The sequence below is a fragment of the Polypterus senegalus genome, chromosome 2 (genome assembly GCF_016835505.1).
Source record: "Polypterus senegalus isolate Bchr_013 chromosome 2, ASM1683550v1, whole genome shotgun sequence".
Classification (NCBI taxonomy): domain Eukaryota; kingdom Metazoa; phylum Chordata; class Cladistia; order Polypteriformes; family Polypteridae; genus Polypterus; species Polypterus senegalus.
This window is the reverse complement of record NC_053155.1, coordinates 211,102,337-211,129,457: the sequence shown is the minus strand read 5'-3', so window position 1 is coordinate 211,129,457 and position 27,121 is coordinate 211,102,337. Positions and strand designations below refer to the sequence as shown.

Below are 27,121 nucleotides of genomic sequence, written 5' to 3'. Positions count from 1 at the left end.
ATTTATTTCTTTTAATTTTGATTATAACTGACAACTAATGAAAGTCCCAAATTCAGTATCTCTGAAAATTAGAATTTCAATTAAGACCAATGCAAAAAAAGGATTTTTAGAAATGTTGGCCAACTGAAAGGTAGGAACATGAAAAGTATGAGCATGTACAGCACTCAGTATTTAGTTGGGGCTCCTTTGGCCTGGATTACTGCAGCAATGCGGCGTGGCATGGAGTCGATCAGTCTGTGGCACTGCTCAGGTGTTATGAGAGCCCATGTTGCTCTGATAGTGGCCTTCAGCTCTTCTGAATTGTTGGGTCTGGCGTATTGCATCTTCCTCTTCACAATACCCCATAGATTTTATTTGGGGTTAAGGTCAGGCGAGTTTTCTGGCCAATCAAGAACAGGGATACCATGGTCCTTAAACCAGGTACTGGTAGCTTTGGCACTGTGTGCAAGTGCCAGGTCCTGTTGGAAAATGAAATCTGCATCTCCATAAAGTTCGTCAACAGCAGGAAGCATTAAGTGCTCTAAAACTTCCTGGTAGAGGGCTGCGTTGACCCTGGACTTCAGAAAACACAATGAACCAACACCAGCAGATGACATGGCACCCCAAACCATCACTGACTGTAGAAACTTTACACTGGACCTCAAGCAACGTGGATTCTGTGCCTCTCCTCTCTTCCTCCAGACTCTGGGGCCTTGATTTCCAAAGGAAATGCAAAATGTACTTTCATCAGAGAACATAACTTTGGACCACTCAGCAGCAGACCAGTCCTTTTTGTCTTTAGCCCAGGTGAGACGCTTCTGACGCTGTCTCTTGTTCAAGAGTGGCTTGACACAAGGAATGCGACAGCTGAAACCTATGTCTTGCATACGTCTGTGCGTGGTGGTTCTTGAAGCACTGACTCAAGCTGCAGTCCACTCTTTGTGAATCTCCCCCACAGTTTTGAATGGGTTTTGTTTCACAATCCTCTCCAGGGTGTGGTTATCCATATTGCTTATACACTTTTTTCTACCACATCTTGTCCTTCCCTTCGCCTCTCTATTAATGTGCTTGGATACAGAGCTCTGTGAACAGCCAGCCTCTTTAGCAATGACCTTTTGTGTCTTGTCCTCCTTGTGCAAGGTGTCAGTGGTTGTCTTTTGGACAACTGTCAAGTCAGCAGTCTTCCCCATGATTGTGTAGCCTACAGAACTAGACTGAGAGACCATTTAAAGGCTTTTGCGGGTGTTTTGAGTTAATTAGCTGATTAGAGTGTGGCACCAGGTGTCTTCAATATTGAACCTTTTCACAATATTCTAATTTTCCGAGATACTGAATTTGGGTCTTTCATTAGTTGTCAGTTATAATCATCAAAATTAAAAGAAATAAACATTTGAAATACATTAGTCTGTGTGTAATGAATGAATCTAAATATACAAGTTTTCACTTTTTGAATGGAATTACTGAAATAAATCAACTTTGTCATGATATTCTAATTTTATGACCAGCACCTGTAAGCTGTAAGGAATGAGCCTGACAAATTTCAGCCTTCTACCTAAGTTGGAGAATTAGTGATGAGTCAGTCAGTCAGTCAGTGAGGGGTTTGCATTTTATTAGTATAGATATATGTATATATGTATGTATGTGTATATATATTTGTATATATGTGTATATACAATATGTGTGTATATGTATATTTATAAGTATATATGTATGTGTATATGTTTATGTATACAGTAGGGGTGTGACGAGATGCTTTTCCCACAAGACGAGACACGAGACTGAGTTCACCAGAACGAGACGAGACTTTTAGACATTTTTTTTAAAGAAATCTTCAATGTTTAAATATATAGCAAAAATAGCATTTTATTTAACTGAAAAACACAAAATGCAAAAAATGCATGTCCATTTTGAAATCAACTTTATGAAATAAAACTTCTATTTTGATGAATGATATGCAGTAATAACATGTAAACACTGCAAAATATTTTGCCACAAACTGACAGGCAATTAATTGTACAATAAAATTAAATATTATAAATAAAAATAAATAATAAACAACACAAATATCCCTTTGCGTGCAATTAACCATAATTAGTGTAACTATCAAAGTAGTGCTGTCTTAAAACTCAGAGTGCAAAACAATGAACAAAATTTTCTTAAGCATGGAAAACGAGCTAAGACCTAGGTAAATGAGGTAATGACCTATACAGAACAGCCTAAGATATGGTCATGTTCTTTTTTAAGAATATAAGCATGTCTACATTTTCTGGCAGCAATTGTGACCTCTGGGCAGTAACTATGTCTCCTGCAGTTAAAAAGACACGCTCACTTGGAACAGAGGTTGCAGGAATGGAAAGATATTCTTTGACAAGTGGAGACAGCAAAGGATATTTGGAGCTGTTTTCTCTCCACCATGTCAGAGGGCAGCAACTAAGTGGGATAGATGCCTCTCTTCTGTAAAGTTCAGTTTCCCTCTCAATTCCTTTGCTGGGCTGCTCTGTCTTTGAGAAAGAGTCCCCTAGCTGATCCTCAAGTGCTGTCTTCTTGGAAGCAGGTTCCTCTTCTGACTCAGCTCTGCCTTCAGCTTCAAGAGCCCCCTCGCCTCCATGTGTGGAACAATGAGCTGATGCCTCTTCTTTGCGCTCCATACTCTTCTCATCTGTGGGCTTTAAGCAGCAGAAACACTGGCTTTAACATTAGCAAGCAGCAAAGCAGTCCCCCTCTCTCTTTTAACACAAATACACTCACTCTGATGCTCTCTTGTTTACAACGCACACACACACACACACAAACACAGCATGAACCTATTAAATCCGTTAAAATTTGGTACTGGAAACATAAATCTTATAGGAAAAAATAATCAAGTCAATGATACCTGGTTTTGCTGCAACTGTTCCACCCTTTTCTGTATCCTCTGAAAGACTGCCTCACGCTGGTTGCAGTCTAGCTGCGGTAGAGACTGGAATCTTGGGTCCAGCGCAGTGCTCTCCAGCAGGTAGTTGTGTACATCCCCACTGTATCTGCCTGAAATATTGCTGAGAATTGCTCTCTGTGTGTTGGCCACAGTGGAAGAATCAGATAGATAGATAGATAGATACTTTATTAATCCCAAGGGGAAATTCACATAATCCAGCATCAGTATACTGATACAAAAAGACAATATTAAATTAAATAGTAATAAAAATGAAAAAATGAAAAAAAAGCAGACAATAACTTTAAGTTAATCACTGTCATTTGGTGCCATGTTTTGTTCTATCATGTTCTTCAGTGGCATGATGAGAGACACTGTGGGCCTCTTCTCTTCACACAAAACAGTGGTAGCTGTCTTTAAAGGATTCAGCAGCTTCACAAGAAATTCGGCATTGACAATGTCGCAGGTATCCAGTGTGTCAATGTTTCGGGCATTTTGTCTTATTTCTGGGCTGGTGAGCGCTGCTGCTGCTATTTCAGCCTGCTGCTCCAGGTAACGAAACAGCATAGCCAATGATGAATTCCATCGCGTGGTGACGTCCATTATTAATTTGTGCGGTGGCAGTTGTAGCAGCTTCTGCTTAGACGTCAGTACCACGGCAGCTGTCGAACTCCGGTGGAAAAAAAGCAGATACACGTCTCACCTGCCCGAACAAGCGACACGCGCAACACCGAGGCTAGCCTGTGTAGCGAGATTTATTGTGTGCGCGAAGCATTTGATGTGCGGCTCAAATCCTGCCTCGCACACAGCCACATCCATATTACACGCATTGTCTGTTAAAATAGCGATGCAATGGTTTGGCTTTTTAAGACCCCACTGTGTGACAGCTTCTTGTAAAACTTTAGCAACGTTTGCCCCTGTGTGTGATTCAAAAAGTGGGCGCGTCTGCAGTACAAAATGTACCATTTCCCAATTACTGTTGATAATGTGGGCTGTAATTGTGATATAGCTCTGTGTACACCTAGAAGTCCAACCATCAGTAGTTATGGCGATGGTTTCTGCCTCTTTCAGAGCCTGTACAACATTTACCTTGCACTCCTTGTAGAGGGTCGGGACCACCGTGCGAGTAAAATGTGCGCGTTTCAGGATGGCATACTTTCGTTCCAGTGTGTGAATGAGTCGCCGAAATCCCAGATTTTCCACCACAGAAAATGGTCTCATATCGGCTGCAATAAAAACATCGATGTCTTTTGTTATTGCCGTGGCTCTTGCATTGGATGGTGGAAGTTTAGCTGCAAAGGCATTTGTTATGGTTGTTTGCCCTTTCATGCGAACTGAATTGCTTTCCGTTTTCTTCACAGGTGCAGCTTTTAGTAATGAACTGTGGTTATTTTCTAAATGCTTTTGCATAGTGCTTGTGTTAGCAGAGGTGTACGGTATTAATTTCTTACAGTGTTTGAAAATTGTCTTTGTCTTGTTTGTCATTTTTTCGCCGTTTCTTATTTCCACAAGGAATCCAAAATGTTGCCACACCAACGATTTAAATGTCGCGGCCGCATCTTCTATCCTTACTTCTCCCTCACACTCCATCATGCCAATAACGCAAGGATATCGTCACATTCTCGCGAGACCAGACACATCTCGTGAGACAAATCTGATCTCACGAGATCTCGTCACACTACTAGTCTACAGTATATGCATGTGTGTATATATATATATGTATGTATGTATGTATGTATGTATGTGTGTGTGTGTGTGTGTGTGTGTATGTATATGTGTATATATATATATGTATGTATATATATACTGTACATATTTTTGAGTATGGAGCTATTTTTTTATGTGGCTTTCATTGAAAAAGCATTCCAGCCATAATTAACTTTCAGGTTGGTTTGTTTTTCTCAATCGTATCAGAAAGAGAACATGTATGATTTAAAAATCCTCCCAAGGATGGAATCTTTACACAGCATATGTTTCACAGTTGATCCTGCATTTAGAAATGCTCTAAACCACAAATGAGAAAATCCCTGTGCATGGACTGTCATAACCCTATCTATCAGAAGTGAACAAAGGGTATCCACCTTTCCACACATGGCAACAGCTAATCAAGTTATCCAGTGACTGATTCCTTAGAAGCTTAGTGATTAAACCAACCTTTCTTGAAAAAATTATTAGCCTTTAATGACATACTTACACCTTTCTTCTACAAGTGCGTCATCTATTTATGCCAATTTTAATTGTGACTTTAATGTTATATGGTTTAGTTTCACTTGTACCTTCCAGTCTTTATTTATCTTGTCATAGGGAAAAAGGGCACATTTTTATTTTTGTCTTTTTATTGAAGTTCTTTACATATATGACCTTGAGTGTCATTTAAGTGTAGTAGGTACAATCTAGTTCTTACTATGATTATGCACTCACACATAGAGTAGAAACTGGTAACTGTGAATGACTAATTTTTTTTTATATTAGTTAAGATCTTTTTATTCATTTAAAATATTGTTTTCTGTATTGATGTTATCAAGCAGATTACCATTACAAATATAATTCATATTGTAACAGTAAAGGCTATTGAGTAGTGCTTCTCAGACAGGCCAAGATATGTTAGTTTTTGTATCAGGTGCAGCAAAAATCTTAAAATTAATACATTTAATTTTGTACATTAGGATAATTTTAATTGTTCATCCTGACATGTCTAAATCTTGCGTAACATCTCCCCATACTAAATTGCATTTTAATTTATAGGGATAATTCTTTTTTTACTGATTCATTAAATCCAGCTTAGCTTCTAGTTTTGAATGAATAATAAGTAGTTTTATTGTTGTAGCATTGGAGTAAGCTGTAGAAGAGTGGCCAGCCCTGACACCTGTGCACAGTAACTTAAAAATGGAGTCAAGTGACCACAGCAGTGTGTGTGAACTTGAGCCACCATCTCCTTCAATAGACATAATTTTGGAATCATGTTAAAGTAGTAAAGTTCTTTATGGCAGCAAGGTGTGTGTCTCTTCACTTTTTCTTTTTTGGTCAAGAAAAAGGTCATATTATGAAGACCCTAGAGCTCCTCAGACCACAGGTGAATCATGCACCATACCCCCTGTAGTTTGCCTATTGAGAGCAGGTGGGTGTGCATGATGCCATACTCTCCCTCCTCCTCCGGACTTTTCCAGCACCTTCAACACCATACAGCCCTTCCTGCTGAGGGACAAACAGGATTGGAATGGACTCCCAACTGGTGAACTGGATTACAAATTATTTAACTGGTAGATCTCAGTTTGTCAGTCTGAGGAACTGTAACTCACACATTGTAATCAGTAGCACAGGAGCTCCACAGGAACTGTTCTTTCTCTTTTCCTCTTCCGTACACATTAGATTTTAGCTACAATGCTCAAAGCCAAAGTTCACACATAACACTGTCATTGTGGGGTGTGTCAGGGGTAGACAGGTAGTACAGGTGAATGACTTTGTGTTATGGTGTTTTTGAAAACTTTGAAAACCAAGGAGATGGTTGAGGATTACCGTAGGTCTTGACTACCACTGAGAACTGTTTCCATTGAAGGGGTTGATATGGAGTGGGTCAAGACCTAAAAATACTTTGGAGTGCAGATGGATGACAGGCTGGACTGGTCAGAGAACACACAAGCACTGTTCTGGAAGGGGCAAAGCCGGCTCTATTTTCTGAGGGCTGCTTTAACATATGTAAGAAAGTCCTATAGATTTTCTATAAGTCTGTGGTTGCCAGTACTCTCCTCTATGCTTTGGTGTGCTGGAGGTAGCTTGTAAAAGAAAGATCCTGATTGCATTGACAAGTTGATCAGGCAAGCAGGTTTTTGTGGTTGGCATGGAAATGGACACTGACAGTGGCAGAAAAGAGGATATACTATAGAAGCTGTTGTCTGTTATGGACTAAGAGCATTACTCACTATATGCAACCATAATAAAGCAGAGGAGTATGTTTATTGGTAGGCTGCTATCACAGAACTGCAATATGGACAGATCAAATGATCTTTTGTCCCCAGAGCTATTAAACTCTTTAACTGTTCCCAAACAGGGAGGGTAGTGGTTCAGTTGTGGGCCTAATGCTCCTTCTCTACTCATAAGCTGTATTAGCTATTCATTACATCCAATATCTCACTACTTGGTCACTACTGTATAATCTTTTTTCATAATGTGCCACTTTAAACATGTTATCCTATCAACATAAGCCATGTCACTTTATTTTTATTTTAATATTAGGTTACCTTTGTATTTTTCAATTTATTATTATGTGCCACCTGTCACTTTGGTAATAATATTATTTGCACAGTACCCATTGCGCTGGCCATCTACATTACCTGTATTGGACTATAAAATTATAACTCCACTGTATGTACTTAATGTTATTTTTATAGTGTGTACTCAAATGTTTGCATCTAACTTGATATAAGCCTTGGCTACTGGTACTTAAATTTCCCTCAGGATCAATAAAGTGTCTGTCTGTCTGTCATTTCAAGCAGATTATTCCCAACCTGACTAACTACAGGTTTGTAGGGGTGATATGCTGTGCTACATGGATAAACTCAAATGGCTACTAAACCACAGATTGCTGTGCTTATGTGAAGAGTCCATTCAATCTCTGTCTATATGTGATGTGGGTATTGGTGATACATTTTAATACCTGATGTAAAAGTAATCCAGCTAAACTATGAGGTGTGGCAGAAAAGTAATGAAACTGGCAACACTGCAAGCGATCTGGCAACGCTGCGCTGTTGTCCTTGTTAGAGCACGTGTATCAGTACCCTCCCATAGCTCAGTGCAAGTTTCAACTCCTTCCGTTAACTACGTGATTTTTTGGTGACTGCTATTAGCGAAGTTGTGTTTTTGGTTGTGTGTCACACAAAATGGAACAACGGAATTTGGAGCAACGTTGTGCCATTAAACGGTAAGTGTGACATTTGAAAAGTTAAAACAGGCCTATGGGAAACATTCTTTATCCCGAGCTCAAGTTTTTCGTTGGCACAAATCATTTTTGGAAGGCAGAAAACACGTTGAAGATGAACACCGTTCAGGGAGGACTTCAACTTCGAAAACCAATGAAAACATCGAACGTGTGAACACTCTTGTGAGATCAGACCGTCGTTTAACATTAAGAATGTTGAGTGAACAATTAAATTTGAACAGATTTACCGTTCATCAAATTTTGACTGAACATTTGCACATGCGAAAGGTCTGTGCCAAAATGGTGCCGAAAAACTGCCCTCTCCATAACAGAATTTTTGACCTCAAAAGGCATTCCTGTGGTTCCCCAGCCCCCTTATTCACCTGACCTCAGTCCGTGTGACTTTTTCCTTTTTCCTAAACTGAAAAATGTCCTCAAAGGACGTCATTTCGGGACTTTAGAAAACATCCAAAAGAGTGTAACGGACATGCTGAAGACCATACCGGTTGAAGACTTCCAGCGCTGCTACCAACAGTGGGAACAACGTCTCCATCGTTATGTAGCTGCCCAAGGGAACTACTTTGAAGGGGATAACATTGATGTTTGAAAAAAAATAAAAACTTTGGTAAATAAAAAATCTGTCTCATTACTTTTCTGCCACATCTCGTATGTATACTGTAGATGCAGTCTATACATGAAACACAATTTTAAAGGTGTTCTCCGAAAAAACTAACCATCATTGCAGGCAATATTTGACATGATTTGAATATTTATGAAACAGTTCACCTTAAAAAGATACATTTGACACCATTGCCATAACTTGTTTTTTTTTTTATTTAAGAAGTATTTTAATCTTATTTTATCATTATTTTCAGTCATCCTTGATGTTTACTGGGGCCCTGTATTGTGCTATGGCCCCTTCACTTGAGAACCACTGGCCTAGTTTATTTTATTTATTGCAATTTACCAAGTAATAGTATTATATTTTGTTTTCTCCAAATACTGTGTTTATTTTTATAATTCCATGTATGTGTATTGTGGCAGTTGAACAATACACAAAGAGAGGCTCTACGCCATACTTGCCAAGACAATACTGTATAGTAAACTTATGTGAGCTATATATCCATTTATATGTTAGCTGATGTTTTTGTTTGTGTGTACCCATTGTAAGCACACTTGTTTAATGTGCATCTCCAATGACTGTAAGTCATTGCATTCCGTGAGCACTCTGCTTTTAATTTACTTCTACGTGATTATGTAAATGTAGGCACATTTTGCAGTCAGAACTGCATATTCAATTTTTCAGTCACTTTATGTGCAGTCTTTATTAATTTAAAAATAAAATGCTCACACCTCTAGAATAACTAACAGTTAATCAGCATTGTCAAACACTTCTCTTTCTTCTTGTCTGTGTGGTGGATACATTCCAGAGTGATGTTTTTTATTCATTTTTTCTGCAGAGTTGAAAAATGCTGCATTTTTATTTGCTTCCTTGGCAACAGCCGGCCTGTGACCTATTTCCTTGAGAATTTCATACAGTTGGCTGGGTGCAGCATAAGCCAGTGCTTCAGCTGATTATGTAGGCATTTCAGAAGTAGGATTTTTGGCCACTACCTCTAGATATTTAAAAATAAAATAACAAAAAGGTAGAAAGTCCGTTCCTGAATGTGTGGTTTGAGCCATCATCTCATTTGATCTCAAGTAACAACACTTTCTTTGCATTTGCATTTTTAATTCTTCATAAAAATGCAGGCTCCTATTATGTGCTTTGTAATTAATCTAATTTAAATATCTTTTTTTACAACACTTTTGAAGATTTATTGTACACTTTGTGCCAGATTTCTTGAAACTCAAGGATATAAAGTGTACTAGCCCTGAAGTGATGTGTAAGGTAATTCAAGGAATTTTTTTTATGAATTATCTGACAAAGGGATACCCAAGAAAATAAAACTGCATTTTATTTAATGTATTTTGACCTGTTTATATGTATGAGAGTTGGTTCAGTTTACATGTGCCTTAAAATAATAGCATAACTTGTTATTCACTGTTGTATCACAAAAAATAGTCTTTGAAAATATCTTTATCTTTTAACTCCAAAAATAGTATACATTGAGATTTTTTTTCCCAAGCGGTAAAAATCGTAGTAATTCAACCATTTCTTTCTAAATCACTTCTCCATTTCAGAGTTACAGGGAAAGGTTCTTATACTACTTTTGAAATGCCGAGTGTGGTTTACTATGATGTTGCTACCAGTACACCCGGGAATTAATGCACAGATATAAATCATTCTGCTTTTTTTCAATACTTTGTATTTTTTAATTGAGCAGCAAAATCTAAAGTATTTTTATGATGTTTTGGAGACTATGCATTGTTCTTGTGATTCAGAAAACATTCCTTTGTTAGGTTATATGTGTCTTTCAGGTTTGATATGAATTTGTGTTATTTCATACCATCATTTTAGTTAAAAGCACAGTACTTGTTACGTTCTTCTTAACTTTTGTTGTTTTGAAAATGCCCAATATTATACATGCCTGGGTGCTCCTCTTGTTGTTTAATAGTGTTTATTATTGAATTGTGAAGTCATTTTGTTAAGAATAAATATATTCTAGTATAAATTAGGTATAAGAATGTTATTGGAAATATATAATTTAGTAAACTGCTATGATTTGGTAACATTAGAGAGAATGTATTAATTAAATTTATAAGCTTCCCCATTTCCTTCTTAAGAATTTTTTCTTCGAAATGCCTACATTTATCATTGCATGGCATTTCAGTTTAACTTATCTCCTTATTAGTATTACTTTGATTTTTAGTTTAATGTATTTGAAGTGGTGTAGAACCTTTTTTTTTGAATGTTTTATCATTTTTATAACCACTATAACAAAAAACAACCTCTTTGCCGAATTAAGCTTGTTTTCTCTCTGAACTTTACATTGATCCATGTCATACAAAGCTGTGCACGAAAAAAAACATATTTCATCCACACATTAATCTTTTAATTACCATTGGTATTTACATGATAACATATTTGAATTTAAAAATTCTTTTTTCTATTTTTCATTTTATACATGCATTTAACATATTCTGCACAATAATGAGGAACATTACATTTTTTATTACATTAAAAAAACATAGTTCATTGCCAGTTTTAGCACACAGAAGCCTTTTATAGCCTTTACTTGACATTTTACTTGAATTGTTTTTTCAAAGTTATCATAGCATATTGCACATCCTGATATATATGTATATAACTTAATGCACGACATACCAGTTTTCATTTTTTTCACGTCTTGACCATCTTTCCTTAGTAATTTTTTTAAACAGTCCTGTTTCATTCTGCATTGCTCTTTCATCTCCTATTTAGAATCATGTTAAAGTGCTGTCTGTTTGCAAGATTGTATAGCAAACAGTTACTTCCTACCCCAGGGTGTCTGTTGTGAAAAGAAAAATGGACAGATTTATTTTCAAGAAGGGAATACATTGAAATAGACTTATTCTTCAGTCCAAGCAACCAGTTCATGTGCTGCAATTGATACTTCTGTAGACCACTTTTGCTTTTTTAAAAGCAGGATTATTCTCAGTTTTGTGCTCTGATTACTTAAGAAAGTGAAGGGCTTCACAGTGCACAACAGATCCTTTGGAGCTGTCCAGGCTGGTGAGTAGGTGGAAGCCACTCCTTAGTGCCATCATAACGGTTTCAAACTTGAGGGTCTCCAGGGTGCAAACAAAGGTATTGTCCTCTTTTAGCACTAACCGGGCACCTGTTTCTGACTTAATGAAGTGACGAAATTGAATGATGTTAGAAGAAACCACAAACTCCTCAGGAAAACCATCCAGTCTGCTTTTGGACACCTGCACAATACGGCCCTTTACTTTGTCAATGAAGTCCAGGTCACTGCAAAAAACTTTCAGACCCTGTGATCTCTCATGGCTGTCTGTCACCTCAAGGTAGGCTGTCTCTGCATTTGCACCCCGTCGCATTTCTCTTTCTTTAGCTGTGTCTGCTAGTGCCTGCAGCCCATAAAATTCTGCCTCCCTTGCCAACATGCCACATTCACGGAAGCCATCTGGCAAAAGCAACTCACCAGTTCGTAGAAAGTTCAATATATGTCGGAAGAGTGGTCCATCTCTGTCAATGAAAAGGTTCCCTTCTGGATCTAAAGGAACATCCTGCTTTTTGCCATTTGCTATTTCCTCCAGATAAGAGCCAGGGTACTTGCATAGGGTTTGCCTTTGTGTAATGTACAAGTTGCCTCCAACATTAAGGGTTACTGTCACAGACGGCACTTTGCAGTTCTTGCTTGGCTGAAGTATATCTGGATTAATGTGGTATAGTTCACTTTCCATTCTGCTGATCTTCCATTCCATCCTGGAGCTCTTTGGAATTGATTGTTTGTTCAAGCTGAAAGTCAAAATTAGTCCTGTATACCTCGAGTACCTGTGTGTATCTGTGTTGAACAGCTGAGCATTGGCAGAGAGAGGGCTATGCAAATGCTGGCAGAGCTTCTCGAGCTGTCAGTGCAGCTACACTGTAGGTGGTGTATCGACTGTGCTGTGAGGTAGCAGCATCTGAGTTTGAAGATGATGTGGGGGTGGGGATTTCAGTTTTTAACCCTCAATCCCAAAAGGGTTGGTCTGTTGCAGGTTTCTTCATCATAACACAGCATAGAATCTGCTCCCTGGCAATTAACATTCTCCAAACGATGAAAGATGAGTTTCTGCTGGTGAGAAGAAACGCTGTTGCCTCATTTGACAAGAAATCAGAGGAAATTTAACTGTTAAAAGATTAAAAGTGAGTCCTAATGAGCAGGTTCAATTTGCTTTAAGGATACTATGATGCCCTTTTGCAGTTTTATGCATGATATTAAAAATTTATGTAGGAATATTAAACAAGCCTCTGCAGGGTGTAAATAAGCAATTCAGATGAAAAATACATTAGAAAAAAACAAGGCACAAGTGAGTTTTCTTTGCCTTTGTAACCTCTGAATACCCCTTGTCTCCCACCCCACCCCCCCCTTCCTTGCACGTACACACACATTCCACATACTCATACACACACTCACACTTCAAATACTAGCCTGTTATTTCTTCAAGTAAAATTAATTATTGGACCGGTATAATTTAGAGTTATTTCTTAATTGCAGTCAGTATAAGTGTGGCAGATTGAAGTCTTATGGCTAGTAGGGTATTTAAAAAAATGTTTTTGGTATTACACTGAATTCTTGAATCTATTTTTATCAATTTTTAAAAGCTTTTTTTCAAGTAAGCAGTTAGATTATTGTTTGGTGAAAGGTTTTAAATTGTTGGGGACAATGCACACTTAGGTATAATTTCAGTTGCAACAGTTTTGGTTATGTATAATTTGAAAACATATAGTATTTATTTAAGGATTTGAAAGATTTAAAATAACCTGTATGTGTGTTGAAAATTTTGTACAGGCCGTCTTTATGAAGCAGTAATGAAACTTTCAGAATAAATCATTTATGCAGTACTTTCACTATTCAAAACAATTCAAAAAGATTTACAATGCAACAATGCACTCTTTTCTGATATTTGAAGTAATGACAGTGTACTGGAATCATTGCAGTTATTCTGTGAAAGGACTATGAACATGACGCCTTGTGTTTGCAGAGCTGTATAATACTGGAGCTAGAATAAAATAGGCAGACATGTTGTGGAGCACCTTTAATCTACATCCAATCATTCACTCCTCATAATCCTAATAATACTATGATATTTTTGAGCCAGTATGTTGTTGATTGTTGTAAGGCTCTAGTCTAAAGCACCTCTTGTAGAAAATTGTAATGTAAGTGGCATTTTATCTGCCAAAATTGTGGGGGGAAAAAACAAAAACACAATATCAAAAATTACCTGAATATTGTACATTAGAGCAGCTGCTCCAAAACACCATAATAATTTTCTGATTTAGGCTGTCTGGCTTTTGTTTCATTTTCTTGGTGCACATGTGCACATCAAATCATTTTCAGTCTGTCAGCTACAATGGAATTAGTGTTCATACAAATATACAGAAGGGTTGACTTGGCAAACAACTGGTAGTTTCTGCTAATTTCTGGCATAGAAGTCCAGTAAATAAATTATACAAGTTTACTAAGGAAGTGGTCCTGTGTGCTACCACTGTTAGTAGAGAATCACAGTTGTTCTCCATCTGTAAAATTCAGTAATTCCCCAAAACAAAAATTCACACACAACATTAATTAGTTTAATTAATTAATTAATTGTGTTTAGTGCCGCTGCCTCATCAGAATCAGCTTTATTGGCCAAGTATATATACACATATAAGGAATTGGACTCCGGTTTTACCTTGCTCTCTGTGCATGTGTATGCGTGTATACATTATATACACATGGGGACCAGTTCAGTATAATGGATGATAGTTATTGACTGGTTTATTGCGCAAGTATTATCTCTGATGCTGTGAGATTAACTTGAGTATTCATGAAAGTGATAGCCTGTGGAAGAAACTGTTCATGTGTCTGATAGTTTTGGCGTACAGTGCTCTGTGGCACCTACCAGAGGGAAATAGTTGAAAAAGATTATGACCAGGGTGTGATGGATCTGCAATGATGTTTTCTGCCCGTTTCTTGACTTGAGATCTGTATAGGATCTGAATGGAGGGCAGATCAGCACCAATGATTTTTTTCTGCAGTCCCGACTGTCCGTTGTAGTCTGTTTCTGTCCTGTTTTGTGGCTGAACCAAACCAGACTATGATGGATGAGCAGAGAACAGACTGGATTATTGCAGAGTGAAATTGAATGAGAAGAGCCTGAGGCAGGTTGAACTTCCTGAGCTGACACAGAAAGTACAACCTCTGCTGGGCCTTTTTGACAATTGTGTCTATATTTGGTGCCCACTTCAGGTCCTGGGAGATTATGGGTCCCAGAAACCTAAAGTTTTCCACAACAGACACAGTACTGTTGAGTAGTATGAGAGGGGCCAACACTGGGCGGCTCCTCCTGAAGTCCACTATCATCTCCACAGTTTTAAGCTTGTTCAGCTCCAGGTTGTTTTGACTGCACCAGAGGGCCAGCTGTTCAGTCTCTCTTCTGTATACAGCGTCACTATCCTTAATAAGGCCAATGACTGTCATATCATCTGCGAACTTCAGGAGTTTAACAGATGGGTCTTTTGAGGTGCAGTCATTTGTCTAGAGAGAGAAGAGCAGAAGGGAGAGGACACATCCCTGGGGGGTGCCAGTGCTGACTGTTTGTGTACTGGATATGATTTTTCCCAATCTCACTTGCTGCTTCCTATCTGTCAGGAAGTTTGTGATCCACTGGCAGATGGGGGCTAGTACAGTGAGCCAAGTGAGTTTGGTGTGAAGAACTTCTGGAATGATGGATGTGTTTTCCTCACACATCCCAAGATCATGCGTATTTGGTTCATAGGCAGTTCTGAATCATTCCTCTGTCAGTTTAAGTGTGGCTATATTCACTTGTGGACCCTTAGATAGACTTGTACCCCATCCAACATTGTTTAGTGCCTTTTCTAATCAGAGTTTTTTAGAGGATTTGTGTTTATATATCTAATGTGTGGTCAGTTTTGTTTGCACACTTACAATTTTAATTTTGTCTTTTAAAATATGAAGCAGAAAAATAAGGCTTTCTTAATTTTATTAGTTTACTTGCAACTTAAAAACAGTAATGGAGAAAATTATAAAGATTAATATTTTGTGTACAAAGCAGAAAAAATGATTGCACATTCTTAGGAAAGGAGGAGGAGAGAGGTTAGGAGCATGCACAGATACAGCGTGTTGCCATACCCACCACACAACAATTGAGCCTTTGAGGAAGGCCCTTAACCTGCAGTTGCTCTGTCCTGGATATGACGTTAGGAAAGAATAACTTCCTGTAAACATCATTTAGCGGGTTGCTTTTGTAAGTGAAATTTTGCCCTACTCTATAACTGATAGTCCTAATTCTCCCAAGTTAGAACTATGCCTTTGTTCCACTGCTGTTTTCAAAATTGACTTTCAGAGGTATTCAGAACAGTAGTAATTTTATTTAGAAACAGTTTGAAAAACCAGAGTTGGATGTTATGATCAAGTCCGTTAGTAACTAAAATCCCTAAACAAACATTTGGAAATCATTTTGGTTTAGCGTCCTACAGACTGTTCTACCTGAAACTGTTGTTCCAGATCTCTTCAGGACAGGTTTAAATTGTTGTTTATTCCCCCCCATCATTCACTAGCTTGCTACACATAATTCTGTCCATCATCAATAGAGGTGAGTGGACAGTTTTCCTTACATACATTTTAGGATGTCTGGTTTTCTATTTTTGATAACATTAGAAACTTATTTTATCAGGCATACGAAGGTCTTTAGAAACTGAAATGTAACCCAAAAACTTTTTTTTTTTTAAAACATCAGCAATAATTTTTTTGTCCAAGAAATTTTCACAAAGATATGCTGAAGAAGGAGTCACTTCAGAATGTTAAAGTTACCAGCAGAATGATGTTTGAAAATTACTAGCATGTGAATAAAGGTGGTCACAGCCATGCTCGGTTGCCCTCTATACATGTGGTGATAATGAAGTCAAAATTGTCTGTGCTCAGATACTGCATATATACATTTTGGTACTATAAAGCTGAGCATATGCTTCTAAATCATCATCATGCCTAAGATTTGCACCTCTTTGTTCATTGAGATGTATTGCCAAAGCATTTTCGTATGGTTGTTTTCGGTTTCCTTTTGTTTTGGATGTGTTCTAACTTCAACATCCTTTACAACAAGGGAAAGACCTATTCATTTGCTTTTAAGTCAGGAATTTGACATGAACGATCTGAAGAGTTTTAATTTTTTCATGATGAATTCATGTTATTTTAATGGCATATTTTGTCATTTTGTTATACTAGTTAGTGAGTGTAGATGACAGATGGCTTTAGCATTACCTTTCCATGGAAGATATCTTTGGTGCCTGCTGAATACACCAAGGTGTGTTTATTTATTTATTTTTTTTTTGATTGTTAAAAATTGTTGATTTTGGTATGATAAGTTTCCTATGTATGGTTCTAAATGAGTACATTTCTTCCAATTATGCTTGTTGATCACAAATACAATATTGAATCCAGCACTATTGATTCAGCTTTTAAATTTGTGCAACAATGAACAACTGGCAAATCCTGTATTTTCTTTTCTAATACAAAATACTGTATAGGGATAGAACAAAAAAAGTCGGGCTTAAAATTTTTCAGCTTAACATCAGGTTTCCAGCTTATCGCCATTTTTGTTTTAAAATGATAGTTAAAGTCTATTGCACTATTATATTAAAGGAGCAACATCCACATTAAATAAAAAAAAAACAATAATACATGTTTTTGTTTTAAATATACTGTATTTTACCCTATCATGTACTGCTACTCTTGTGATTATCAGTGCTGTTCTGTGTGCACAATTCACTCAATATGGAACTGAGTTGTGTTAAGATTACGGAAGATATGAGTGCAGTTGAATGAGGTGTGGAAAAATAAATGGTGGTGGGCTTGGCTGAAGCAAAAGAGGGGAAAAGGATAAAGTCTTGGCACTGGCTGCCACAAAAAATGAAGCCAGTGTTTGTTTCTGCCCTGTGTGTTTTAAGAAGCTACAGTGTGGCATGTTTATGACTGTTATGCACATGTTCTACACTTTAATATTACCAGGGGAGCACCCATCACAGGACTGCTACGCTTATGCCAGACCATGTATGCAAATAAAAATACATTACTGCCACATTTACTGAGGAGGATGATGTCTCATTCACAATAACTCAACCATTCTTTGACTTAGGTAAAATCTATTTCTCCTGAGGAATGTTGTTTCTCCTATTGTAGCTGTTGTTCTAAACCCTGGTCCAAAATTTTAGGAACAGGAATTTTTGTTGCCTTAACCCCAGAAAGTGATAAGAGCAGGTGCACAACAAGATACACAAGTGATATTTCCATTTTTCTGTCATTTATTTATCTTTACTTCTCAAATTTGTCTTAATAAAAATAGCTTTCTTTTCCTTATGAAGTGATTTTCAAAATTATTTATCATTTCATACATTCTGTTTTGTTAGAAATGACGTGTGTACATTTTTTATACGGCAGTCTTTTTAATTAAAAGTGAAACCTTGAACTGAGTAGTGTTTTGTATTTAAAAAGTGTACCCTTTGTCTTTGTGCAGTAACTGTGGTTAACCTTTAATAACTTTACACTTTTTGTGAGACTGGTGAAATTTTATGTAGCCATGAAGACTACTCAACAAATAATAGAAAGATGAAATATTTGAAAGTCATTAATGACCCACTGGAATTATGTAAAAAATTTTATTAGACATTTGAAGGTGCATTTTACCACCCACACCATGCCTATATGTGAGCTGCCAAGTACGGAGAAATCTGGTAAAGGATTTCATTATTAGCACTGAAGAACAGTGAATGAAATGTGAGTTAGTCATTAATATCTTGTCACAAAAATGCACTTCATAGCAGAAAATGGGAAATGAACGTGTTTTGGGTTTTCACCATAGTTTAGTCATCTGCACCTTTCACCAGAGGTATTTTAGATATAGCTTATATCAAAGAAACCCCAAGACAAGTTCAGTATATGCTCAAGCAATTTGGTTTAAGCATATGACCTGGAAGAGACCTGAAGTCCCCTGAAGTAGTTTAAGTTGCTTTTGAAGCAACTTACTTTATCTAGGGTTATATGCTCCTCTGCTATTTGTCAATATCATCACTGATTTAATGGTCATTTTCTACTTATATAGGTTAACTGGTTGAATGTTATTCTGAAATCTTTGTGGTCCTTAACAGTGGCATTTCTGCATTAAACACCAGTAAGGGATAGCCAAACTACATGATGTGCAAAATAAGTTATAAACTTCTCTCAGGAATTATGATATTATTAAAATATATATAATATTTTTTTACCCAAGTTTCTGTCAAATGCTCAACATAATCACTTACTTAGAAAAACATTGTTTCATGAAGTATGTGGAATTGTCTTCATGCTGGCCTGTTTCTAGCTGAGGTTTGCCCTGCTATGTCCTATATACCTTTATGTTTGTGTGTGTGTGTGTGTGTGCTTATCCAGCCTGTACTTTCAATGTAGAGATGGTGCTTAAATCATTGTCTATAGTAAAATGAGGACTGCCTGCTTTTGTTGTCGTTGTTGGGGTGTGTGTGTGTGTTTTAAGTCATTTATTTACACTTCCCATTTAAGCTTTTGCCAGTGGTGACCATGCAGCACTTGGTAGCAAAGAAGTATGTAAAATCCAGTACTATTTCCCCCTATTAAGGGAATACTGCAGCTAAAAATATTTTTTATATGCTAGTTTCATCATGTAGTTTGTAGTGGTGGCCAAGAACAATTGTTATGGCTTTTTTCCACGAAAGCATTATATTAAACTTTCTGACAGAACAGGACCCACTTCTCCTCCTCTTTCTTTGGTCAACGGTCCTGTGTTCAATTAAAAAAGTCTTTCCAGTGTCTTTCCTATTACTTTCCGGTTTATGATTTGTGCTGTTTATTCTTTAAGTAGCTATTTCATAATTTAGCAAAACCGCACGTGTTTTGGACATTTTGAGTATATTGACTTGATAACCATTATATGAGTTTTATGACATGAGTAACATTTTTGTTTTTCTTTCCCTGTGGACTTTTTCACATTGTTATAGTTTCTAATAGAACAGACTATATGTCAATTTTCCATGAAAATATGAGATTTTTTTTTTCAGCCAACACTACAAACTACATGGGCTAAGTAACATAAAGAAAATTTAATTTATGGGTGCATTATAAATTTAAAAATATTAACAGTAATTTAGAAAAAAGAAAGGAGATCAATATTATGAATGTAGTATTCCCAAATGCATGCTTCTTCTGTTGTTTTTAACTAGGCTTTCATAATTTCCTGCCACTTGCCTTGGATTATAATTCTGTAACTTCATTAATTTTTTGCTACCAGTGTTTCAGGAAATTTACTCTTCACACTGCCCTCCTTCAAGCATTGGAGCATAATTTTTGTTTATGGTTTCTTTCACCATGTCCCGATCAATTTTCCTCACCAACAAAAAGTTTATTATGCTCCTTATATCACCAGATTTCAGATTAGAACATTAAAACAATCTAGACAAGAACAGCCAATTCAGCACAACAGTCCTACCCACTTAAATCTATCATGCTACTTGGTAGCTTATTCCAAGTGTCTATGGTTCTCTGTGTAAAGAAAAACTTCCTAATGTTTGTGTGAAATTTACCCTTAACAAGTTTCCAACTGTGCCCCTTGATGAACTTATTTTAAAATAATAGTCCTCAATCCACTGTACTAATTCCCTTCATAATTTTAAACATTTAATTTTCAGTCATGTCACCTCTTAATCTTTTCTTTTGCTTAAACTGAAAAGGCTCAGCTGTTTTAAACTTTCTTCATAATTCATCTCCTGTAGCCCTAGAATGAGCCTAGTTGCTATTTTCTTGACCTTCTCTAGCTATGTTATGTCCTTTTTGTAGACTGGAGTCCAAAACTGCACACAGTACTCCAGATGAGGCCTCACCAGTGCATTATAAAGCTTGAGCATAACCTCCTTGGACTTCGACACATCGTGCTATAAAACCTAACATTCTGTTTACCTTGTTAATGGCTTCTGAACATTGTCGGGCAGTTGATAGTGTCAAGTCCACTATGACTCCTAAATCCTTCAATCCTTCTGATAAGTCCCTAACTGTGACCATCTCAGTGGCACCTCACACGTGACCTTTAACTGTTTCCAAAACCGATCTTTAGCAATCCCTATTGTGTCTCATAAAAGGCAGTCTTAAAATATTTCATCCTTAAAGATGATCCTTAAACTTTAATGATGAGATACAAAGATGAGCGTTGCAAAACATGGACAAGGTTCAGCCTATAGGACCCTGTAGGCACACCCATATGCCTAAGTCAAACAGAGTTGTGAAATCTGTCTGAAGCAGAGACGGGACAAACGATTTATGGTGGACGTAACATGATGAGATGGAAAGTTAGTGAGTAAGAGGTGTGAAGGAAATTAGGATTGAGACATGGAATGCTGATAGTATAACTACAAAAGCAGGCCAAGTGGTGAAGTGCTGAACAGAAGGATAGTAGATATATGTGTGCTAAATGAGACAAGGTGGAAAGGTAAAAGTTTTAGAATGCTTAGTAACAGTGCTTGTGCATGAAAAATGGGTAGGTAGAGTGATGGAAGTAAAGAGGTTATCTAGCAGTTGCTAAAATTTACTGAGATGATTGTCAGTAAATGATGAATATAGTGTCAGCATATTTCACATGGGGGAAACAATGAAGTATTACAAAAGAAATAATTCTCTATTTTCTAGAGTTGGATTCTTCATTGAATTTTCTTTTGGCTTATAATTGTCCAAAAATAAAAAAAACCATTCAGCTGGACCTGCATTAAAATGCATTCTTTTTTAATATATTAATACAGTGGAACCTCTTTTTTAATATATTAATACAGTGTAACCTCGGTTCACGACCATAATTCATTCCAAAACTCTGGTCATAAACCGATTTGGTCGTGAACCGAAGCAATTTCCACCATAGGAAGATATGTAAATACAATTAATCCATTCCAGACCGTACGAACTGTATGTAAATATATATTTTTTTAAAGATTTTTAAGCACAAATATAGTTAATTATACCATAGAATGCACATTGTAATAGTAAACTAAATGTAAAAACATTGAATAACACTGAGAAAACCTTGAACAACAGAGAAAACTAACATTGCAAGAGTTTGCACTATAGCCTTATGACCCGATCGCTGTAAACACTTTTTTTTAATGAGTTTTAAGCACAGGGGGAAAAAAATTAACATTTAAAAAAAGAGAAAAGTAACATTGCAACAATTCACGCTACGAACCGAAAGATGAACATTTGAAAAATCCGTAATACAAAAACTAACAATAAACCACCAAGAAAATTAACCTTGCATGAGTCGAGTTCTGGCATGAAGTGAGGAGGAACTGGGTGGAGAGGAGGTTACAGTTTTGAGGGAGAGTCTGGCTCCGTGATGAGCTACCTTCAGGTATTTTCTCTGTTGTGATTTCTTGGGTTTCTGGTTTTTTTAGCTGTTTAGCTGGTGGATCTGACTTGGAGGGTGTGCCGGTGCATTGTCCATTAGAAGAAGGCATTTTTTAGGCAGGTTATTCTCTTTGAGATATCGCTTCACGGCGGGAGCGAAAGCCTCGTACAGCCATTCCAAAAACAAGGTCATTGTGACCCAACTCTTTCGTGTTTGCCCTCCACATCACGGGCAGTCTGGCTTTGTTTACATTGTGCTGCATGAAAGCACAAGGGTTCTCAAATTGGTAAACGAGTAGCGGCTTGATTTTTATGTCGCCACTAGCGTTAGCACACAGCAAAACGGTTAACTTGTCCTTCATTGGTTTGTGGCCGGGCTTAGCCTTCTCTTCCTGGGTAATGTAGGTCCTCTTCAGCATCCTCTTCCAGAACAATCCGGTCTCATTGCAGTTGAACACTTGTTGCGGGATGTAGCCTTCATCCTCCACTAATTTTGTGCAATTTTTCACTAATTCTTTCGCAGCTTCAGTGTCAGAACTAGCAGTCTCTCCATGCCTTACCACACTATGAATGTCACTTCTCTTGCAAAACTTTTCAAACCATCCTCTGCTGGCTTTAAATTCCTCACTTTCGCCACTCGTAGAAGGATAGTTTTGCAGCAAATTACCATGAATCTTCCTGGCTTTCTCGCATAACCTCGCCTCGCTTACACTATCCTCTGCAAGTTGCTTCTCGTTCAGCCACACTAGCAACATTTTTTCCACCTCTTCCAGCACTTGAGGCCTCTGCCTGGTTAATGCTGTAACTCCTTTTGCAACATCAGCTGCTTTAATAGATTCTTTCTGCATTAGAATAGTCAAAATCGTAGATTTTGACTTCTTGTACTCGGCAGCAAGATCAGTAATACGAACGCCACGCTCATACTTTTCAATAATTTCTTTCTTTACTTTGATTTCAATTTTCTTCAAACTTTCTTCTCACCACTCTTCACTTGCTTATAAGCCATGGTTAACTGCAAAAGCACACAAAATACTGTAACGTACAAAGAGTTCACAGATAAAAGCACGCATGTCTGACTGAGAACAATGAACAGGGAGAGACTGAACACATGCTTAAATACAGTAATCGGCACGTATGAACAGGAAGGGAAATGAAATAGAGTTCACAGCTAAAGCACGCATGCACGTCTGACCGAGAACAATGCAACACGTGCAGAAATCATCAGCACACACAAACCGAAAGGGAAACTGGCTTGTTTGTATATTGAGTGTGTGGTCGTGAACCGAGGCAAAAGTTTGGCGAACTTTATGGTCGTAAACCGAGTTGTACGTGTACCGAGTCGTTTGTGAACCGAGGTTCCACTGTATCTATATTTTTGCAGTTTAGCAGTTCAACTTGGTTTAATGTTTTTTTGTATTTAAAGTATTTTGTTATAAAAAGTCAGTTTAATTCATTAGATTATTATAGATTCTAGTTTCTGTTTGCCTTTCCCTGAGACCTGTAATTTGAAAAATTAGTCATTTTTAGATGAGTAACTCAACTCTGAATTAAAATGTGTAGTAGTAAATGTACCTAATGGCATACAGTTTTAAATTGTGAAGGCAGTAAATTAACCTGTCAGTAATCTAATCTGTTTTGAACAGCATTTATATTAAAATGCATTCATCTAACAATGAGGTTCCTCTTAAAAGGATGTGTAATGTTTTCAAGTATTCTTATATGACCCTGTTTATTATAAGCAGGCATGCAGTTGCTTTTTGTCAGTTTCCATATTTCTTAATTTTATAATGTGTTGTATTTAATAATTAGATTAAAAGCCTCAGCTTTTAGACGTTCCTCAGGTTTTTTTTATTTCTCTGCTTGTCATTTACAGCTGATCAGGCACAGAAAGTGTCAAATATAAACTACTAGCAAAATACCCATGCTTCGCAGCAGAGTAGTGTGTTAAAGAAATTATGAAAAAGAAAAGGAAACATTTTAAAAATAACGTAACATGATTGTCAATGTAATTGTTTTGTGACTGTTATGAGTGTTGCTGTCATCAAGGATTTGATTATCATTATTTCTTTTAATCAGGTTCGTATTTGGAGGATGTGTTGTGTTCAAGTCACATTCTGTGTTTGTCAACCGTTGTAAAGATAACAGGTTTCATTCATCGAAGTGTTCACTACCCAAATTGGTACCCGTGAATCTAAGATGTTTAACAGGCATTCCCGTTATTAAGTTGTGGATTTGCCTGCGAATATTTAGCGACAGCGTGTCTATGAAATTAATTTAAACTTAAGCTTTACACCTTGCTTTCCTATTGATGTCTACAAAGGCTTGTTCAGCTTCAGAGGGTTGTTACTTTCTTACTGCATCAATAAACAGCTCGTCTTCCTCTTTATCTGAGATATCACACACTGCATGCACGGGTTTACCTTTCCCAGTGCTGTAAACTTTAGCAAAGTGGTTCAATTTACCACATTTTTTACACTGTCTTCCTTTAGCTGGACATTGACTTTTTCCACCGTGTGCTTTGTTTCCGCAGTAGCTGCACTTATGAATATGCTTGTATGCGTCACACACTTCTTATTCTTTTGCTGCCTTTTCAATTGTGTAATGCGTTTTTTGTTCAGCGCTCTTTGGAGCTCTTGCTTGTTGTCTGTGTACTGCGTTCACAGTCAGTTCACATAAGCCACTCAGAGTACATGCATTGAAGGTTCTCAGCTGTGGTTGTGCTATCTCATGCAATCTTGTGATGTCCATGGCTTTATTTAATGTTAGCTCAGACCCGGCACTTAAAAGTTTCTCTCGCACTTTCGCTCAGTTTGTGCCAAATGCTATTCTATCCCTGACCATCTCATCTTCATTTGCATAAGCACAGTCCTTCACCAGCAATTTTAACTCCGTTACAAAGTGATCAAAAGTCTTGTTTATACCCTGCGTCTTCTCATTAAACTTGTATCTCGCGAATATTGTATTCGTCTTAGACATGACAAACGCCTCAAAACGGTCATAATAAGTTTTAAGTACCTTGGCTTCCTCCTGGGTGAGAGTCCATGTGTTGAAAATGTCTCTTCCTTTTTCCCCAGTCCACAGGAGCAGGTAGCTGCATTTCTCACTCTCGTCTTTGCCTTTTAGCGGGCCAGAAAACATCAGCTCCACGTGCTGTCGGAACTTTTTCCATTCCCCCGGCAGGTTAAGAGAATCCCAGTCAATTCTTGGCGAGGGAACTCCAACAAAATCCATGACTGTCCTCTATTCTGACACCATGTCTTGTTTTCACAAATTGTGAAAAATGAAATGATGGCGAGACTTTCTTTTAAAGTATGAAGGGGATCATTATTTATTATAGCTCTTACATTCACGGCACCCGTGCTCTAAATTAACTTCCATAATAGTAACCTTGAGGTCCCTTTTTCTGGTGCCTTCCTGATGACGTAGATGCCTTAACCATGCCTGATAATACATTTCAATGACATATAAATATTACAGTGATCACCTTGATAGACATCTCACCACCCAAATCGCTACTCGTGAATCTAAGATGTTTAACAAGCATTCCCAGTATTAACTTTTTGATTTGCCTGCTAATATTTAGCAGCAGCGTGTCTTTTGGATTGCTGTTGACGGACGGCCTTATATGGGCAGGCACTCAATTACGTGGGAGGCGTGGGTATGGGGGATGCAATATAGGCAGGCAGCCAACTACGTGAGAGGCATGGTGATGGGTGACGCAACTCCGGCTCACACGCCGACCGAGCTGCAGGCTATGGCCGTATATATGTACATAAGTAGGATTCAGTTATGACCATTGCGCGTAGAATTTCAAAATGAAACCTGCTTAACTTGTGTAAGTAAGCTGTAAGGAATGAGCCTGCCAAATTTCAGCCTTCTACCCACACGGGAAGTTGGAGATTTGGTGATGAGTCAATCAGTCAGTCAGTCAGTCAGTGAGGGCTTTGCCTTTTATTAGTATAGATACAGAAAATTCAATCAGATAACTACATTGAATGAGTGAGTGAATGAATGATATTAAAAGGCACATTTGTCTTTGCATTCAGTTTAACTCTTTGAAACTGAATATTTTTTCCAGTATTCTGAAAAGCACACATACTGTAAATCAATATAAAACATTTTTGCTGCATGCCAGGGCTGCTGTCAGCACCCATTTGGCGACTCTGGCAGCAGCGACTGCACAGGGGCGGCACAATGACCAGAAGGAATACAAGATGGGCTGGCTGCCTGGCTGTCTTCATACAGCGGTCGCAGTGTGACGCAATCTGGTTTGTACCTCTTGTCATCGGTAAGAGGCAGTCCTCCCAGGTAAAGTACGTAGGTGCATTAGCTACGCAGACATGTTCAGCACCACGATCAGCTGACGCTGGCCCCTCACTTTCGTTTTCGATCTCCAGATCACTTGCATCAAAATCCAACAACTCAGTGTCTGACTTGGCGATATGATATGCAAAACGTCGTCCACAGAGTATTTTGCATTCACTTTGATCTTTCACCAGATGTCAGTGCCATTTGAGGGGTTGTTTGCTCTTTGCTACTCATGCATGCACAGGAAATCTCGGTTAAATCAACGAAGCTAACTTTAAAGAGAGTCGAACTAAAACATAATGGTGAGTTTTGTCACAGTTTGCAGCTGATTACAATCCTCTACCCCTGAATTTCAAAAATAGTCGCCATCCGCCCTGAAAGAGTTAATGACCGCAGATAGAATGTAAAATGCATACATCATAGATCCTCTAGTATTTTGGATCAGACAGTGTCCTGCAATTTGACTAGTTAACACTAGAATTACCAGAGCCTACGAAAAAACTCGTAATCCCGTCCCACCTTAAACTGCTTTTTAAATCCCTTCACACCTCTCTGCCAGCGTCCTTTGTCTTCTAAATGTGCTGATAAAGAGAAGCTTGGAGCAGCCGGCTATTCCATCCCCCCACCAATTTAGAACGTGCACAAACTTCACTCAGCTCATGCCTTGATTGAGTATCTGGGAGTGAAGTGGAGTTTTAGAGTGGAAATAATAGATCGTTATTTGGAACACACGCATTTCATGTCTGTTCCGTTTCTACAGTAATCTGTGTAAACACATTGTTAAAACAGAAACGTTTTTTATATTCTAGTAGTAGATGACAAAATGTAGGCATAAACTATATAGTGTATGAAGCCTGAAGTCCAAATAGCAAAGAAACATTTTCACAAGAATAACACAATTGCGCTTTTATTCAAAAATTGACAGCCGTTTATTGTAACTGCCTCCGTGGTTCAATAGAATCAGTT

The 27,121-nt window shown here is 37.7% G+C and overlaps 3 protein-coding genes across 3 annotated transcripts in view; 1 reads left to right on the top strand and 2 right to left on the bottom strand.

Annotated features, from left to right (window-relative positions):
* gtf2f2a (general transcription factor IIF, polypeptide 2a) overlaps positions 1-27,121 on the top strand; it is a 206,838-nt gene that overhangs the window by 97,618 nt on the left and 82,099 nt on the right. The gene's annotated exons all lie outside the window — the stretch shown is intronic.
* Positions 1,859-3,117, bottom strand: LOC120523708 (zinc finger BED domain-containing protein 4-like). The gene is made up of 2 exons (XM_039745273.1): positions 2,855-3,117; positions 1,859-2,645 (listed from the first exon to the last, which is right to left on the bottom strand). The coding sequence occupies exons 1-2, from the start codon at positions 3,113-3,115 to the stop codon at positions 2,196-2,198; spliced, it is 711 nt and encodes a 236-aa protein (XP_039601207.1). The 5' UTR covers positions 3,116-3,117; the 3' UTR covers positions 1,859-2,195.
* kctd4 (potassium channel tetramerization domain containing 4) lies at positions 10,773-12,561 on the bottom strand. The gene has a single exon (XM_039745272.1). The coding sequence runs from the start codon at positions 12,171-12,173 to the stop codon at positions 11,400-11,402; it is 774 nt and encodes a 257-aa protein (XP_039601206.1). The 5' UTR covers positions 12,174-12,561; the 3' UTR covers positions 10,773-11,399.

Excerpts from the sequence above, each read along its gene's own strand:
- LOC120523708 (XM_039745273.1), bottom strand. The coding sequence starts at position 3,115 with ATGCTGGATTATGTGAATTTCCCCTTGGGATTAATAAAGTATCTATCT. Across the intron at positions 2,646-2,854 it reads AACAGTTGCAGCAAAACCAG|CCCACAGATGAGAAGAGTAT; the intron begins GTATCATTGACT and ends TGCTGCTTAAAG.
- kctd4 (XM_039745272.1), bottom strand. The coding sequence starts at position 12,173 with ATGGAATGGAAGATCAGCAGAATGGAAAGTGAACTATACCACATTAAT.